This window comes from Mustela putorius, unplaced genomic scaffold (genome assembly GCF_011764305.1).
Source record: "Mustela putorius furo isolate JIRA1106 unplaced genomic scaffold, ASM1176430v1.1 tig00000163_pilon_pilon_pilon, whole genome shotgun sequence".
Taxonomy (NCBI): Eukaryota; Metazoa; Chordata; class Mammalia; order Carnivora; family Mustelidae; genus Mustela; species Mustela putorius.
In genome coordinates this window covers 203,455-222,903 of record NW_025421299.1, presented here as the reverse complement: position 1 = coordinate 222,903, position 19,449 = coordinate 203,455, and the positions used below count along the sequence as shown (strand labels likewise).

Here is a 19,449-nt window from a genome sequence, read left to right as displayed (position 1 = left end):
TCATTTTCATGTAAAAGTGAAACATTGCTAGTTCAATAGCTTAACACAGACTCAGGAATAATGGGAATAAAGAAAATTTAATTGGTAAATTACTGATTCCCCTTTACCAAAGCAAAGAAGATGTAAATGATTTATACGAAAGAAACAAATGAAGAGTTGAAAAGATCTGGGCAGATGCTTTTAACTGATTCGCGGTGTTTAAAACATTTTACCACTTTTGTCTAACGTTTTAACTGTTCCTGCAACATTAGCCCTAGAAAATATATCAGTAATGTTGTAATTTATTGACAATGTGAGTTAGGAGGGAATAAAGCTAAGATTGCATCCCAGATAAAAACTCTAGGAAAACTTGGAATTATTCTTAAAATTCTAAGTATGTTACATTTCTAATATTTTTACTCTTGACACCTCAAAGTAAATGAGATCTATGAATGTTAAGTTTCTCCGTCTTTCATGCACTTGTATTTTAACATCTACTTTGTGTGTTACATAGCCTGTATTTGGGAGCATTTTATAATGAGTTTATCAACACACAGGCCTCACAAACAGAAATGGACAAGAATATTTTCAGTTACTTATTTAATATCTCTCTTGCTCTTGATAACTTAATGATGGCACAAACTTTGTCTTCCGTGAGCACTCAGTAAACACTTTTTAGAATCAAACTCATTTCAGTTGCTTAATTCAATAATTCCAAAGAGTCAGGATTACACGCAGGCTCACAGGAACCCAAACAAGTAAAGGATTTCACACGCCCACAAACCAATATTTTACATCCTTTGTTCAGATTTATTTAGTGAAACGAGGTGAAATTTATTTTCTGCTAGTGAATGTTTTAGGCAGAGAATCAAGATTTTCCCTGGTTACTTTCACTGGCCAGGACAGTGTCCATTTTCTGATAAACTCAAGCGACACAGGTCTACTTCACATAGCTCGGATACTTGTGTCTAGGTTTGCTTGAGTCTGGGTTTTTGTGTTGTTACTGCTGTTTACAGTGGCAGCAGAGGGGGGCAATTTCCCAAAGTAGAACACTTTCAGGAACTATTAAATGATGTAAGACTCAGCTCAAATACATCACTAATTCCAAGTAAGAAACACTAGACCATACATCATGCTATTGCAAAATTTCGTTGACAGTCACCTGTGCTCCTCCTAAAAATATTGAAAAAAGACAGTTTGAGGCTAACAGAGGTTGGGGTATTCCCCCTCACTACTTGGATAAACATGGACCCAGTTTATAGTTGTTTCTTCCAAGAATACTCTAACTCCATCTGTAGCTAGTTGCTCCCAGCAACAGCCCAAAAGGCGATATCCTTAATCAGTCTCTAGTTACCATGTCAGGGAATGGCTGACTAATCCTATGAATGGAGTGGCTAATAAACATCCCCATCATCAGCCATACAGTGGACAAAGGTCTTATAGAGCTTTCTAAACCTGGAGAGTTTGTTAAAACTGGACCTTACACCATGAAATCCTAGTTCGCTAAGTCTGGGAGGCATCCCAGGAGTGGACATTTTTAAAGCACTCTGAAATTCTGATGCAAGTGATCACGTGACCCCTTGTCACATGAGACATGTGTGAGAAACACATGCTTAGGGATCCTGTGTTTTATTTGTCCATAGGTAGCAAAACCCATACTTGAGATCAATTTTCCCCCACGATTTAGTATCCATTTCTGCAGATTCTGTCTCAGACAGTGATGCAGTTGGTTTGATATCATACCTGCAGATTGGATCCAGAAGATCCAAATATGCACATCTTCCCTCAGACACTTTTTCTGGGTCTATGGAACTTCATATTAGACCTCAGATTTTCTTTAAATTCCAAGAAATTACAATAACCTTGTTGGTTTCCCGAGACCTATCTCTATGTCCCTTATCAGATTTCACCAATGTGAACATTTACTCACAGATGGTTCACTTTCAGGCCATAGCATCTGGCTATTCAATCTATCCCATTGAATCTGCACTTGCCATTCTCTGTTGGTGGGTCACTCATTAGACACCAGGATGTTGGGACTGCCTCTGAAAATTTAGTCCTTAGGAAGTATTTCCTAGAGAGGGAAAATAGTCTTTTTGACAGTAATGAAACAACTAGACACCCACACACAAAAAAGTGAAGTTGGACCCCTCCTTCACACAAGTCAGAAAGACTAACTCAAAATGGATCAAAGCACTAAGAGCTAAAGCTATAGAAGTCTTAGAAGGAAACTGTGGTAAATCTTCATGACCTTGGGTTTGTCAGTGGGTGGTTTCTTAGATATGATGTCAAACACACAAATAACAATAGAAAAGAAAACCTATTGAATGTACTGAAAGTTAAGATTTTTTCCTTCAAAGGACAGTATTAAGAAAATGAAAAGAATTCACAGAATGGGAGAAAATATAGCAACTCTTATTTAAGAAGGGAACTGAATCTAGAACATGATTTTTAAAAATCTTACAATAAAAACCCAATCAAATTGGACAAAGGATTTGAACAGACATTTTTTAAGAAGATATACAAATAGCCAACATGCACATGAACTGAGGCTCAACATCATTATTAATCAGCAATATGGAAATTAAAACCACAGTAAGCTACTACTTCACACCCATTAGGGTAACCATAATAACAAAGGCAGACGACAACAAGTATTGGAAAGGAAATAGAGAAGTCAGAGTCCTCATACACTTCTGGAGGGAATGTATAATGATACAGCAACTTTGGGAAACAAGAATGAATATTTCCTCAAAAACTTGAACATAGAGGGGGCGCCTGGGTGACTCAGTGGGTTAAAGCCCCTGCCTTTGACTCAGGTCATGATCTCAGGGTCCTGGGATCGAGCCCGTGTCGGGCTCTCTGCTTGGTTGGGAGCCTGCTTCCCCCCTCGGTCTCTGCCTGCTTCTCTGCCTACTTGATCTCTCTATGTCAAATAAATAAATAAAATCTTAAAAAAAAAAAAAAACCTTGAATATAGAGTTACCATACGACCCAGTGACTCTAGGTATCCTAGGTATCTATCCAAGAGAGATGAAAATGTATGTCCAGACAAAATCTGGTACATGAATGTTCATAGCAGCATTTTTCATAATAGTCGAAAGTGAAAACAACCCAGGTGTCCATCAACTGGTGACTGGTTGGATAAAAGTGGTTCACCCAGACAACAGAGTATTATTCATACACAAAAAAGAATGAAGGAGTGATATGGGTTATAACATGGAGCAACACTGAAAACATTATGCTGGGTAAAAGAAGCCAAACCTATGAGGCCAAACACCATATGAATCTATTCATATGAAATGTTTGGAATAAGCAAATTCATAGAAGTAGAAAGTACATTAATGGTTGCCTGGGGCCAGGGGTGGGGTAGGAGGTTGGAGGGTTATAACTAAAGGATCTGGGGTTTCTTTTATTGGGGATAAAAATGTTCTAAAATTCTTTGCAATGATGGCTTCACAACTCTGTGAATATACTAAAAACTACCGAATTCTATACGTTAAAGGATGAATTTTATGACATATGAACTTTATCTCAATAAGTATGTTCCCCAAAAAAGGAATTACTCCCTGTAATCAATCCCACCCTAACAGGAATATTCAAGACATAGGCTAAACATTTTTGCCACCTCTACCCATAACCAGTAAGGAGATTGAAACAGTCATTAAAAATCTCCAAACAAACAAAAGCCCAGGGCCAGACGGCTTCCCAGGGGAATTCTACCAAATATTTAAAGAAGAACTAATTCCTATTCTCCTGAAACTGTTCCAAAAAATAGAAATGGAAGGAAAACTTCCAAACTCATTTTATGAGGCCAGCATCACCTTGATCCCAAAACCAGACAAGGATCCCATCAAAAAAGAGAGCTATAGACCAATATCCTTGATGAACACAGATGCGAAAATCCTCACCAAAATACTAGCCAATAGGATTCAACAGTACATTAAAAGGATTATTCACCACGACCAAGTGGGATTTATTCCAGGGCTGCAAGGTTGGTTCAACATCCGCAAATCAGTCAATGTGATACAACACATCAATAAAAGAAAGAACATTTTCTGCCACCTCAATCCAGTCCCTTCAAAACATATCATTTGTGTTCTATTATCATAGATACATTGGAATTTTTAAAATTATTTTATTTTCATTTAAGTATATCTGTTTTACTTATTATTTTATCTCCCCTTTTATCTCCCCCCACAGGGCATTTGGTTCCATCTCTTAGGGTTTCAGCTCAGCTAGTTCAACACTAGAAACACCTCTGACCTCTCCACTGTCTTTCTACTAATCCTAGTAACTCGAGAGACAAAGAGGAGAAAATTCTCCTCTCTTTGGTCTTCCCGCTCAGGATAACATTAAGCCTAGTCTCACTAACAACTCAGAATGGCTGGAAAAAAAACCCTATTATCCTAAGCCTGGAGTTTCCCAGTTGCTGTATGATAAAATACAGGAACCAAAATCTCACCTCTGTGATCCACTGAACGGCCCTGTGAAAACTGGGCACATAGAAGCCCCCCACAGTGCAGAGGTGGGGGTGGAGGGAAAGTGATAGGGACGGAATCTACTGGAGAGTCCTTCGCCTCATCATCAAGCGCTCAGGGCGCCAGGTCACCCTTCTAGCAAAGCATGGAGGAGACCCAGCAGAGCATCCTAAATGGCCGGAGCCCGCCTCCCCAGCTGCGCCGGTTGAAATCTGAATGGCCTGACCATGAGGCCGCTCCAGATGGGCTTTTTACTCCTGAATCTTCCCGGGGCTGCTGCCTCAGCATGAGAAACAGAGGGAATTGCCTGGAACTACAACTATAGCCAAGCAGGTTTACAAGACAGAGGTAGCTGTACCTGCCCTAAGTCTCCACTTTATACAAAAGAAAACCAGAAACACGGAAGAACACAAGGCTTGACAAAAAGTCTGCCAAAACCCACCGTTCTTTTTTAATCTAGGAAAGAGTTATCTGAATACAAATAATAAATTTTAGGGCGCCTGAGTGGCTCAGTCGGTTAAGTGTCCGACTCTTGATTTCGGCTCAGGTCATGATCTCAGGGTCCTGGGATGAAAGCCCGTGGCAGGCTCTGAGCTCAGCTGGAGAGTCTGCTTGTCTGCCTCCCTTTGCCCCGCCCCCCCCCACTCTTTTTTTCTCTCTCTCCTCTCTCAGATAAATAAACAGTTATAAAAAGAAAAAAAATAATGTTTTAGCTCAGGAGTTCTCACACCTGACTGCAGAGAATCGCAGGCATCCTGATGGGGGGGGGGGTCTTGGGTGAAAGCTGCCAGCAATCATCCTGAAAGTTGTCCTTGGTGCCAGGGCCCTGCTGAGTGGAGCCCCACGGGTCTCACGTCCGCATGCCAGGCCCTTTTCTAACTGCTCCCCCTCTTTATTAGCTCACTTAATCTTCACAACAACCCTGAGATGGCTATTATTATTACTGTGCAAAGAAAAAAATTGAGGAACAAAGAAGGTAAAAACAGACTCTCCACGGTTTAAATCCAGGTAAGAATAGAAGAAGAAAGTCCAAGCGATTATCAGTTACCCTCAGCTAACGGCTCCTGCCTGTAGACAGTGTCCCTGCCAGGCTCTACTCACCCACAAGGTACGGCACTCAGACAGGTTCAAGTTCACCAAGCAGCCAGATCAGCCCGCAGATCCACAGCCGAAATAGCAGCCCTTGGTCCCCAATACAGCTCCCGTTAGTTGTCCATCCCACGCCCCCTTTCCTGAGAATGACATCACCAGGAATCCTGTCCCCACTGAGAAACCTGCCCAGGGCTCGTTCCCATTAAGAGTAACCCTGACCACTTTGTCTCACAGAGCATTTTCCACCCCAATCTTCTCCTCACTGATGGCCCCAGGGTTTCTCCTGACCCCCCTTGTCGTGGAACACTACCATCACCTGGCTGGCTTGGGTTCAGTCCCATTCGGTGTCTGTCTTTCAGCTGCTCTGGAGGAAGGTTCCCCTTTCCCAGAACTAATCAGGAAGTGGTTAGCTTTACTCTATCTAGCTCAGCTCAGACAAGCCAAGCCTAGTGACCAATACTGCTCAGAGTTATACATAATGCCAGGCCCCCCTTGCTCCCAGAAACAACTGAATTACCTCTGATTTGGTGGCTTTCTAAAAACTACCCTCCCTTTAGTGACTGAATATTCTCTCCATTATTAGACTACCGTGTGGCTCCCAATACAGCCATGCTGACTTGTGGACCTTCGTTCTGGAATTTAACATGAGTCTACAGGGACTTTGGGCTATGAAAATTAATTTTCTTCTCTCTTTGGAATACAAAGCTTTTTGGTCCTTTTCTTTTTTTGGTCATGAAGCAAAGGAATGTAGAGAGAATTGCCAGGGAACTCGTCCTGGGGTCACGGTGCCAGTGGCACATTTCCCAAGCCTGACACAGGCAGGAAGAACTTATTTCTCCCCATCTTTCTCCAACTCCATGATAAGTTAGTGTACTGTTCTTTAAGGCAGAGTTTTCAAGACGACAGACTTCAGAAACTGGCAAGTTGGGATCTGAACCCAGTTCAAACGCTACTTTTTGACTTCTATATGCATCACCAGCATGAATTTGGAAATCTTGGACTAGACCCTTGATACCACACCCCCCAACTCTGTGCTCATTGCTTCAGTGGCCTAGTCAAGGGGGTGAAACACTAAGGTGCATTAGAGGTCTTTGTAGAGAGCTCTGAACTCTGTCTAAAAATGGTCCCATGATATTTAAGTGTTATGTTGAAGGTGGAAAGAGAAGATTCCCAACATTTTCCATTAGTGACTTTTCTTTTCTTGTTTGTTTGTTTGTTTAAAGAAGGGATTTTTTTTTAAGATTTTATTTATTTATTCGACAGAGACATAGCGAGAAAGAGAACAGAAGCAGTGGGAGTGGGTGAGGGAGAAGCAGGCTTCCCACAGAGCAGGGAGCCTGATGCAGGGCTCGATCCCAGGTCCCATGACCAGGTCCAGGGATCCCATGATCCCTGAGATCATGACTTGAGCCCAAGGCAGCGACTTAATGAATGGGCCACCCAGGCGCACCCATTAGTGACTTTTCTAAAGGTTTTTTGGTTTTTTTTTTTTTGGTTTTTTTTTTTTTTGACAGACAGAAATCACAAGTAGGCAGAGAGGCAGGCAGAGAGAGAGGGGGAGGCAGGCTCCCCACTGAGCAGAGAGCCCAATGCGGGGCTCGATCCCAGGACCCCGAGATCATGACCTGAGCCGAAGGCAGAGGCCTTAACCCACTGAGCCACCCAGGTGCCCCCATTAGTGACTTTTCTAAGGAGGTTTTCAACTCTACTCCACCTGCCTTAAGCACCTGCTCCTGCCAACCACACTCAGACCAGAAACCAAGAACAATTAGCCTCATCTGTTACAAACCTAAGTAACTAGGAGGCTAGTCACCCTATCTTGTGGTATCAGAGACTGCTAGACAACTAAAATTAAAATCTGGTGTCTTTACCACACCAAACAAAATACAAAGGAAGTCACAGAAAGTTAAGCTCAAATCTTCGTGTAAGGTCTATTTTAAAAGCTAATCTATTAAAAAAAATAGCTAACATATAACAAACATTGATGAGAAAGCTTGAAATGAATCATGAAACATCAGAGTAGATGCAATTTGGACATAGCATTTCTCACCAAATGATTTCTGGAAGTATGGCAGGAACTTGGTTTCTATGGGTAGCTGACTGGATAGTTGCCCTGATTCTACTGCCCTGCAGCAACAGCTTCATCTTTTGTGGAGCCTACAATTCTCCCCTTGAGGAACTTGGCACAATTTTCAAATGTCACCCATCTGATTCGTCCACAAGTTATTTTACCATCAGTTCATCTACTGAATTTAAACACGTTCTTCTACTGGATTTTAGGATGAGTCCCGACTCTTGTTTCACTATTTACTCTGAGAAATAAACAGCTATTTTGATTATCTCTGTTTAGAGAATTATCTATTCTATACCAGGCATCGGGCAAAGTGCTTGGCTTATGTAATCTCTAATGTGCACAAGTCTGAAAAGTAGATCACAGTCTCCAAGCCCCATTTACAACTGAGGAAATGGAAACTCAGAGGAGTCAAATATCTTGCTCCAGGACACATAGCTGCTAGATGACCCAGGTACCATTTGAACTCGGATGTGGGAACTTGAGATCTTTGCCACTGTGGACACTGTTCCTGATTTACAGGGACATCCTAGTTACAGCTTCTACTCCGGACACCATGACCACTTCCTTTTTCTTATCATTTGGCCTCATAGTGACTCCTCTGCCACTAACAGGAAGAGGCCTTAGTATACACCCAGCTCTGTTGTCTAATAATCTAAAGAGCAGCTCTGGGGAATTTATGCCAAAACTAGAATTGTTGCTTTTGGCAAACTCTCTGATATTTAAATAGGCAATGTTAAACCAGTCCTATTTATTCCTATTCTCCTATATTCTGTCCAGGACATATTTATATAAATTCATCTAGAGTACTCTGTCCAAATTCAGAGCTCTCCATTTCAGAAGCCTCCTGGCCTCACTAAGATCCTCCTGAGGTGGTAACAACTGGTGGTCACTTCCTTAGCATTTTCCAAATTTAAGTCATGTCTGCTGTGCTGGGCAGGGAAGAATGCTAGCATCACAGGGAAAAGTTTCTCTTATAGACATCTTTTAATAAATAAATGAAGTGAGTGATAGAATTCAGATCTTACCATTTTGCCAACCTTATTGGAATAGTATAGGCAAATCATAAAGAGATAAACTGGTCACCATATGCCTCCTGGTAGAAGTACGCAATACTGTCTATGGAGGAGTCATGTTGAAAAAAAAATGTACTGAATCAGACCAAACCTCCTGCTTTAGAGTGTAGACCCAATAATGTAAGAGCTCCTGGCATTGATTGCATAGAAGATGCAGTAACATTCTCTATGAAGACAACTTTTGCAACCACTATTGACAAAAGCAATAGATACAGCATTAGAGTGTAATTTAATAAAGGCTTTTCTGCAGGGGTTTGAACTAATGAAATCCCACCTAGTGATTAATTTGACTCACAGAAGATTGCAGAAGGCCCACAGGAGTATCTGTAGGCTATAGTCAGATACCAAAGGCTTCATCCTGGCCATTGTGTATGACTTGAATTTTCTCATTTTAACATTTTGTAATAGAAAATTTCAAACAAAGACAGTAGTGGAGAGAATAACTTCATGAACCCCATGGACCATCATCCAGCATCAGCAATGATCAGCTCATGTCCAACCTTGTTTCTTCTCTGCCTCCCTTGAACCACGTGATCCTTCACCCCAGAGCATCCAAACCAGCTTCTGAGAAAAAAGAAAATGGTGATCTTGTCTGGAGACAGCCCTCTGGTCAACTCTGCTGAAGGTAGAAAGGTCCTCCCTTACCTAGAATACAGGCCAGGCTTGTCAACTTGTAAAATCCTGTCAGCTTTGCCCTCTGCCTGACTACTGCTGTTTGAAGTATAGAAGCTCCTTTGCTTATGGACCATTTGGATTCTTGGAGCCTTTTTCCACCTCTATTTGTGCTCAACACCATACAAATTACTTTTAACATCTCTAGTTTGTGGTAGACAATATTGAGGAACTTTTGTATCTTAATTGCAGACCCTGGTGAGTTTGGCTCTTAATCACAGAAGTTTGTGAGTTCTACCTCTGAACCAAAGAATTTTCTGAGTGGAAAACAGCTCAGAATAACCACCTTCCAGGTCCAAATCAAATAGCTGAGTCTTTGCCTGGTGGCTGCTACCCTCTTCTGATCAAAAACCTTCATGAATATGGCAAAGATCCATTCCTCATACCACACACCAAAATACATTTCAAATAGATCAGAACTTTCTTTTAAAAAAATTTTAAGAACTATACAAGTACTAGAAAGTGAGTTCCTCTACGACCAGGAAATGGAAAAACTTCCCTAATTCAAAACAAGAAACAACAATGAAAAATTGAGAAACTTAATACTAATTTATTTAAAAATTTTGCATGGACATGAACACCTAGAGCAAATTAAAAAGAAATGATAAATTAGGGGGAAAAATATATGCAACGATAATGGAGAGAGGGTTGATATATTTAGTGTATAGGACCTGCTAAAAATAGAAACAAAAAGGACCCCAAAAAAGTGGATGAATGGGCAAGCAATATGAACAACAGTTCATAATAAAAGGGATGCAAATGGCCCTAAGACATATGAAGAAAAAAACACTGTACCTCATTAAAAATGAGAAAATTGTAAATTAAAAACTATTACTTATCTGATTAACAAATACCCAAATACAAGCCCTGTTGAAGAGGCTATGGGGAAACATTACTCTCACACATTGCTAGTGGGAATGTGAAACGATACAACCCCATGGATGGGAATTTGGCAATATTAGCAAAATTACACTTACCCTTTGTCTTAGAAATCTCACTTGTAGGAATTATCCCATCAAGACACTGAAAACCTTTCCAAAGATAGGTATACAAGGTTATTCATTGCAGCACTAGTTATTACTAAAAACTGAAAGCAACCAAAATGTTGACCAATAACGTTGTGATACATCCATTCAATGAATGGACAGTTACAGTTGTTAAAAGGAATGGGATTGAATTCTACGGAAACCATATAGAGCAAGCTCTAGGATATAGTAAGTGAAAGAAGCAACATTTCTAAAAAGTGTATATAGTATGCTACTATTCATCTACTCTCTAAGAAGATACAGATATATATATCTGTGTGTAAAACTATGTACATATATAAAAACATACATACGGGCACTTGCTTATACAGATCTTCCTTGCTTTATGATGTGGTTATGTCCTGATAAGCCCAACATGAACTGAAAATTTTGTAAGTGGAAAATATATTTAATACATGCAACCCACTGAACTTCATAGCTTAGCCCACCCAACCTTAAACACACTCAGAACACTGACATTAGCCTACATTCAGGCAAAAATCATCTCACACATCATCTCTCTGAAGGCAGCCTTCAGAATGGGAGAAGATATTTGCAAATAACATATTTGATAAAAGGTTAATATCCAAAATAAAGAACCAATCAAACTCAACACCCAAAAAACAAATAATCCATTTAAGAAATGGGCAGAAGACACGAATAGACATTTTTCCAAAGAAGACACCCAGATGGTCAACAGACAAGTGAAAAGATGCCCAACATCATTCATCGTCAGGGAAATATGAATCAAAACTACAATGAGATGCCACCTCACACCAGTCAGAATGGCTAAAATTAACAACACGGGAAATAACAGCTGTTGGCAAGGATGTGGAGAAAGGGGAACCCTCTTATCACTGTTGGCGGGAATGCAAACTGGGGCAGCCACTCTGGAAAACAGTATGGAGGTTCCTCAACAAGCTAAAAATGGAACTACGCACTGACCCAGTAATTGCACTACTAGGTATTTACCCAAAGAATACAAAAATACCGATTCAAGGGGATACATGTACTCCAATGTTTATAGCAGCATTATCAACAATAGCCAAATTATATAAAGAGCCCAAATGTCCATTGACTGTGAATGGATAAAGAAGTTGTGGTATACAGGGGTGTTTGGATAGTTCAGTTGGTTCAGTGTCTGACTCTTGATTTCCACTTGGGTCTTGATCTTGGGGTCCTGGGATTGAGCCCAGCATCGACCTCCCTGCTCAGCGGGGATTGTGCTTGAAGATTTCTTTCCCTCTCCCTGAGCCCCTCTCCCAGATCATGTTCTCACTCTCTCACTCTCTGAAGTAAATAAATATAATCTTTAAAAAAAAAAAAGAGGTTATGGCATACATATACAATGGAATATTACTTTGCCATAAAACAAAATGAAATCTTGCCATTTCCAACAACATGGATGGAGCTAAAGTGTATTATGCTACATGAAATAAATCAATGAGAGAAAGGCAAATACCGTATGATTTTACTCATGTGTGGTATTTAAGAAACAAAATGAACAATCGTGATGGGGGAAGAGAGAGAGGCAAACCATAAAACAGACTCTTTTTTTTTTAAAAGATTTTATTTATTTATTTGACAGAGAGAGATCACAAGCAGGCAGAGGCAGGCAGAGAGAGAGAGAGGAGGAAGCAGGCTCCCTGCTGAGCAGAGAGCCCGATGCGGGACTCGATCCCAGGACCCTGAGATCATGACCTGAGCCAAAGGCAGCGGCTTAACCCACTGAGCCATGCAGGCGCCCCATAAAACAGACTCTTAATTACAGAGAACGAACTGATGGTTGCTGGAGGGGAGGTAGGCAGGGAATGGGCTAACTGGGTGATGGGGCACCGTGATGAGCACTGGGTGTTGTGTGTCACTGATGAATCACTAAATCCTACACCTGAAACTAGTAGTACTGTATATGTTAACTAACTGGAATTTATATAAAAACTTGAAACAAAAATAAAAATGAGGAAATCTTAAAAGTCAATTGAACATCTGAAATGTCACCACCCAGAGAAGACCATGAACATTTTGCTGACCTTCCTGGGCCTTTAATTTTACAAAAATGCTGTTCTGTAATCTGTTTTCATTCACCAATATGTTGTGAACCTCCTTTCCATGTCAATAAATATCACTCATAAAATTTTTTTAAAAAGGGGCACCTGTTGAGTTTGCTAAGTTCTTTATAGATTCTGGACACTAGTCCTTTATCAGATATGTCATTTGCAAATATCTTCTCCCATTCTGTCAGTTGTCTTTTGATTTTGTTAACTGTTTCCTTTGCTGTGCAAAAGCTTTTGATCTTGATGAAATCCCAATAGTTCATTTTTTCCCTTGCTTCCCTTGCCTTTGGCGTTGTTCCTAGGAAGATGTTGCTGCGGCTGAGGTCGAAGAGGTTGCTGCCTGTGTTCTCCTCAAGGATTTTGATGGATTCCTTTTGCACATTGAGATCCTTCATCCATTTTGAGTCTATTTTTGTGTGTGGTGTAAGGAAATGGTCCAATTTCATTTTTCTGCATGTGGCTGTCCAATTTTCCCAGCACCATTTATTGAAGAGGCTGTCTTTTTTCCATTGGACATTCTTTCCTGCTTTGTCGAAGATTAGTTGACCATAGAGTTGAGGGTCTATTTCTGGGCTCTCTATTCTGTTCCATTGATCTATGTGTCTGTTTTTGTGCCAGTACCATGCTGTCTTGATGATGACAGCTTTGTAATAGAGCTTGAAGTTCGGAATTGTGATGCCACCAACGTTGGCTTTCTTTTTCAATATCCCTTTGGCTATTCGAGGTCTTTTCTGGTTCCATATAAATTTTAGCATTATTTGTTCCATTTCTTTGAAAAAGATGGATGGTACTTTGATAGGAATTGCATTAAATGTGTAGATTGCTTTAGGTTAATCCAATCAAGAAATGGGCAGAGGACATGAACAGACATTTCTGCAAAGAAGACATCCAGATGGCCAACAGACACATGAAAAAGTGCTCCATATCACTCGGCATCAGGGAAATACAAATCAAAACCACAATGAGATATCACCTCACACCAGTCAGAATGGCTAAAATCAACAAGTCAGAAAATGACAGATGCTGGCGAGGATGCGGAGAAAGGGGAACCCTCCTACACTGTTGGTGGGAATGCAAGCTGGTGCAGCCACTCTGGAAAACAGCATGGAGGTTCCTCAAAATGTTGAAAATAGAACTGCCCTATGACCCAGCAATTGCACTATTGGGTATTTACCCTAAAGATACAAATGTAGTGATCCAAAGGGGCACATGCACCCGAATGTTTATAGCAGCAATGTCCACAATAGCCAAACTATGGAAAGAACCTAGATGTCCATCAACAGATGAATGGATCAAGAAGATGTGGTATATATACACAATGGAATACTATGCAGCCATCAAAAGAAATGAAATCTTGCCATTTGCGACAACATGGATGGAACTAGAGCGTATCATGCTTAGCGAAATAAGTCAAGCAGAGAAAGACAACTATCATATGATCTCCCTTTTATGAGGAAGTGGGGATGCAACATGGGGGCTTAAGTGGGTAGGAGAAGAATCAATGAAACAAGATGAGATTGGGAGGGAGACAAACCATAAGTGACTCTTAATCTCACAAAACAAACTGAGGGTTGCTGGGGGGAGGGGGTTTGGGAGAAGGGGGTGGGATTATGGACATTGGGGAGGGTATGTGCTTTGGTGAGTGCTGTGAAGTGTGTAAACCTGGTGATTCACAGACCTGTACCCCTGGGGATAAAAATATATGTTTATAAAAAAATAAAAATTAATTAATAATAAAAAAGGGGGGCACCTGGGTGGTTCAGTGGGTTGGGGTTTCTGCCTTCAGCTTGGGTCATGGTCCTGGGGTCCTGGGATCGAGCCCCAGGTCGGGCTCTCTGCTCAGTGGGGAGCCTGCTTCCTCCTATCTCTCTGCCTGCCTCTCTGCCTACCTGTGTGTAATTTCTGTCTATCAAATAAATAAATAAAATCTTTTTTAAAAAAAAGTTTAAAAAAACTGTTTTATAATCAAGTGTTAATATCTCCTGTCATTTATTGACTGTTGTAGTGAAAATGAAAAACAAAGGGTTGAATGGTTACAAAATGGTTGTGAGTACATTGGTTGTTTGCCCCCATGATTTCCTGGATGACTAGGAGCTGTGACATCCCCTGCCCAGCATCATGAGAAGATCGAACTGCATATCAGGAAAAAAAATCCAAATTCAAAACTTGAAGTACCATGTCTACTGATGTGTATCACTTTTGCAGCATTGTAAATTGAAAAATCATTAAGTTGAACCAGCATAAGTCTGGAACCATCTGTACTTTAGAAAATAGAAGAATAAACCACACTTGTTTAATGGTCACATGGCATGGGGGTACACCTGGCTGGTTCAGTCAGAAGAGCACAGGACTCTCGATCTCAGGGTCATGAGTTTGAGTCCTACATGGGGTGTAGAGATTACTTATAAAAGTGTTTTTTAAAACTTACAAATATAGTTACCATCAGGGAAGAAAGGGATCAAGGTGCAGAGGACAAGAATTAGAGCTAGAAATTCTCTCAGTGTGACTCAGTGTATAGATTTGACCTCAGAACCACATCAATTCTTTACACAGTTAAAAAATAATCTTAAATCAAAATGAAAAGAAAACAATTCCTAAAAATTGAAAGCAAATGAAACAAATGAACTTCACTTTTGTATTGAGCTGACAACATAAACACTGAAAGGAATTAATCCAAGTATTTTAAAACACTAATTTTAAAACACTATGTATCCCTAGTGGGATAGACCTTAAGGACAAAAATAACTTTAAAGAATCTTAAACTGTTTCAGACATCATACTGTTAGTAATGACATTATTATTGTTATTCTGAAACATAGTAAAGCAGAAAGTAATTGTGTTAATATTGTTTGGAACCAGGATTTTAGGCAGAAGAGAGAAAATATGCAAATACAAAATCAAAGAAGCTAAATAAAAAACCATGCTCACTAAATCCAAATTCAAAATATTAGCTCGAACTCATAATGTATTTTACACTAAATATTTTTTATCATTCTGTCCACTGAAATAGCCTGGAAACAGTGACGAACTTGTAAGCAACGGCCAGCCCTACAACAAGTTTGTGATCTTTAAATATCATTTTTCACAAAAGGAATTAAGCCTCCTTGGAGAAATCGCTGATTCTAGGTTTGCAGCAAGAAATCTACAAAATGTGCCTAGAACATTTGTCATAGCAGACAGCAAGGAAGTTATCAAAAACTACTGCGGTTGTATCAAAGATTCAGAAGCTAACAGCGAGAGGCTCTCACAAGCAAAAGATGGAAAATTTTGAGAACCAGTAAGAGTAATGACCGCAATATGAATCACACAAAATATGTAAGTTCCATGAGATCACAACAAAAATGTATTCATCACCTTCAGAAGATGTAAAGAACCAATGTATTATTCTGAAAACATGCAAATACAGGGCAAGAATCAAGGATTTAACCTGCCCTTCCTATACAACTGAGTCTCAGGGTAACCAAATATTTTTCAAGGAAAATCTTCTCTTTAGAGAAGTCTTCTGAGCTAATAAATGAAGGAATATTATCATTTTGCAACCCCTACTGAAATACTGGATCTCTACATGATGATGACCTAGAACAGACAGACAGCTGGTCTCTATGTGCCTTCTGAGAGAAGTTCTACGATACCACCTATGAAGACTTCTCAAGGAAAATTTGTACATGCCTCAGATCAGATCTCCAATTCTAGAATGTAAGTCTAACAACTTGTTTGCGGGAAATGCTGGTCAGAGAACAGGTTATGGATGAAATGACATCTCAGGTTGCAAAATACTAAATGTGAGAGTCTATTGGACAAATGACTCGTGTTCTTCTGTGTCTAAATTGAAAAGGGGAAGGGGAGGAGGGAGAAGAGGCCTCTAGATTGAAACAAATTTCAGAGAATTTTTGGACCTGATTGATATAATTGATTCTTTCTAAAGAGTGGGGGTGGGGGAATGAAACAGGAAAATTCTAGTGTTGTCCATTTTTAGGTGTGATAACAGTTATGAGGTTTCAGTTCTTAAAGAGTCCTTATCATGTAGAGATATATAAGGAAAGAGTTAACAGGTTAAGTGGTTTACTGTCTGGGACTTGCATCAAAAGAACCCATTCAGGCTGGGAGGATGGGTAGTGATGGGGACAGAAGTGAAACCAAGTCAGACTTGAGCTAGTAACAGCTGGAGCTGGGGGATGGGATTTCATTACACGGTTCTCTCTACTCTTACTTGCATTTCTAATTTTCTACTAGGAAATGTTAAGATGAGGAGCACCTGGGTGGCTGAGTCAGTTAAGCTTCTGCCTTTAGCTCAGGTCATGATCCCAGGGTCCTGGGTTCGAGCCCCACATCTGCCTTCCTGCTCAGTGGACAGTCTACTTCTCCCTGTCCCTCTCCCCCTGCTCCGCTCTCACATGCACATGTACTCTCTCTCTCTCTATTAAATAAATAAAATATATTTAAAAAAAAAAAAGAAAAGTTAAGATGAGAAAATTCAAGTCACACACACACACACACACACACACACACACACATCCTGACCTTTCCTAACTTCTTATTCTTGAGCAGAGGATCTGGGTCAATAATGGGTGAGTAGTAGGGTTTTATTTGTTTGTTTGTTTAAATAATCAAGACATTTCCTTTTTTAAAGACAGTCATGAGCACAGTCTAATTGGAAGAGACTATTCTATGCTAAGACCATGAGCTGAATCCTCTGCTTCACATTCTGGATCTGTCCTTTTGGAAACTTTAAATGAAGACTCCTGAATTAGAAGGTAAATCTGGAGGTCAAGGTCCTAAAATACTAGTATTGAAACATAAAAACCATTCTCCTTTGTTAGCATGTAAATGAAAATCCTCTTGCAGAAGCTGGGACTTGTGGCCAGATGGGTGCAGAGTGAAACAGAGCGTGTGCCGACACAGGAGTCTGTGACCTGGGAGTGAGGGGAATGAAGGTGGGGACAGGGGCTAGATTATCCTCTGGAGACTAAGCCCCAGGAATTTGCAGCCACCGTGGGAATATCTTTAGCCTTTCACAGCATACTTCGGGGTTCTCTATCTCCAGTGGTCAGGGAAATCAGAGCTGATTATAGGGAGGTTCAGAGAGGTCAAATAATTTTCTTAGAGTCACACAGCTGGTAAGTGACCTAGTTTGTCCTCCAACCCAGGGAAGTCTGCCTGCAAAACCCTTTCTCCACTGTCTGGGTCTGGCAGGCCCCAGGGCAGCACTTGGTGGATACTGATGGCAGGTGTCCGCACGGGGGTCATTCACAGAGCATTTCCTGGGCAAAAATCCTAACCCTTGAAATAAAGGTAACAGCACTGCCTGGACAGGATGAATATCTTGTTACAGAAGGCAAATGAGTTCAGAAGACAACACATGGCCTCGGTCATTTATCTAGGCGGCAAATTCAGGACAAAAGCATTCTCAAAGCCTGGTGGGTGCTGGCGAGCAGTGAGTAAAAAGGAATTGTATCTCACATCTCCTTTTCCCCATCACCTTATATCACTTTTAAATAGATCATGAATGATATTTTTAAAGACAGATGCAGTCCCTTTTCCCCTGTGGCAATAACACAGTGAGAGCTCATTTATTTAGCATCCTATTGATTAGAAAGGAGGGGTATGATACAATGAGTATTGATCGCCGTAAAGATGACCCAGAGGCAGCAAAATGTCCTGAAGAGGTTTGTGACTCATCAAAATGCAATTATATTCCAGAGAGGCAGAGCTTTATATATCTCATATTGGATTAAATTTATCTGATAAATGTTCAGCTGCATACGGCAATGTGAAATCTACATAATCAGAATACTCGCCTCCCCAGAAGAACATGTTCTCTGTCCAAGCTACACTGGCATTCCTGCCTTTGGATCTAAACAAATATGACTTCCGCCAAAATATTTACTCCATCACATGACGATTTTGGAGAAAACAGACTTAAAACTGAATTGGAAAGAATATGGTAGAAAATGATCGCCCAGTACATAAGGGGAGGCTCCCAAATCTATCGTGTGTAAGGAAACAATATACATAAAGTCCTATGTATGTGCATAATCAGTAAGGGCTCCTGGGTGACACCTATGGTTATTATTGTCATGTTAGAATTATTAATATCTTACTACACCTCCTGTAGGTCCTTAAAATAGAACTACATGGATGCAAATTGGGCTGTGCCCTCAGAAGAGGAGTGGGTGTATGTTTTTGGTCTTAGCTTGAGCTCAGATTCACTTGAACACAGTGCAATCTAATAACCACCATGCTATTCTTCATTTACTGCTTTTAGTTTATCCCAAATAAGCAAATACACATAAAGCAGGAAAAAGAACAAAAAGACCATTCCTAAAATGCAAAAATCTTCCTGGGAACATGCTGTGAGCTGGGTTGTCCAGTGGAGACCCTCAGCTGATATAAAGCAGCAGAGAATGTGATGTGTATCTATACAGAAAGAGATCTCTTTTTCAAGAATTGACTCAGGCAATGATGGAGGCTAGCATATCCAAAATCTGCAGGATAAACAAAAAGGCTTAGAACCAGAAAGAGCCAATGCTACAGTTCAAGTCCAAAGATCATCTGCTGACAGAATTCACTCTTGCTTGGGGGTCGGGGGGTTGGGGGGCACGGAGAATCAGTCTTTTGTTCTATGCAGGCCTTCAACTGATTGAGCAAGGCCTCGAGCCCACCCACATTGGGGAGAGCAATCTACTTCATTCAAGTTCACTGATCTAAATGCTCATTTCACCCAAAAACCCCCTCACAGAAATATCAGAATATTGTTTGACCACGTATCTGAGCCTCATGCCCAGCCAACTTGACACATAAAATTAACCCTCACAATCTCTCTCTCTCTCTCTCTCACTCACATACATTTCTCTTACATCTTGAGCAACAGTCATCCCAAAATGAGGAAGGAAGCATCTAGGTTGGGATGCCAAACACCAGGGTTCTTGTAGAAACCTCCAAAGAAACCACGTGCCCAATGAGAACATCACTGCATCAATTCCAAGGTATGATTTTATC

General features: G+C 40.5%; 1 protein-coding gene across 2 annotated transcripts in view; it reads right to left on the bottom strand.

Annotated features, from left to right (window-relative positions):
• Positions 1 to 5,949, bottom strand: part of CDH17 (cadherin 17) — a 76,711-nt gene extending 70,762 nt beyond the window's left edge. Inside the window, exon 1 of one of the 2 annotated variants that reach the window (XM_004768565.3) lies at positions 5,869 to 5,949. In XM_004768565.3, the coding sequence (XP_004768622.1) occupies positions 5,869 to 5,893 (25 nt within the window). In that variant the 5' untranslated portion in view covers positions 5,894 to 5,949. The other variant, XM_004768566.3, reaches the window with a different exon arrangement.
• Positions 5,950 to 19,449: the final 13,500 nt, after the last annotated feature.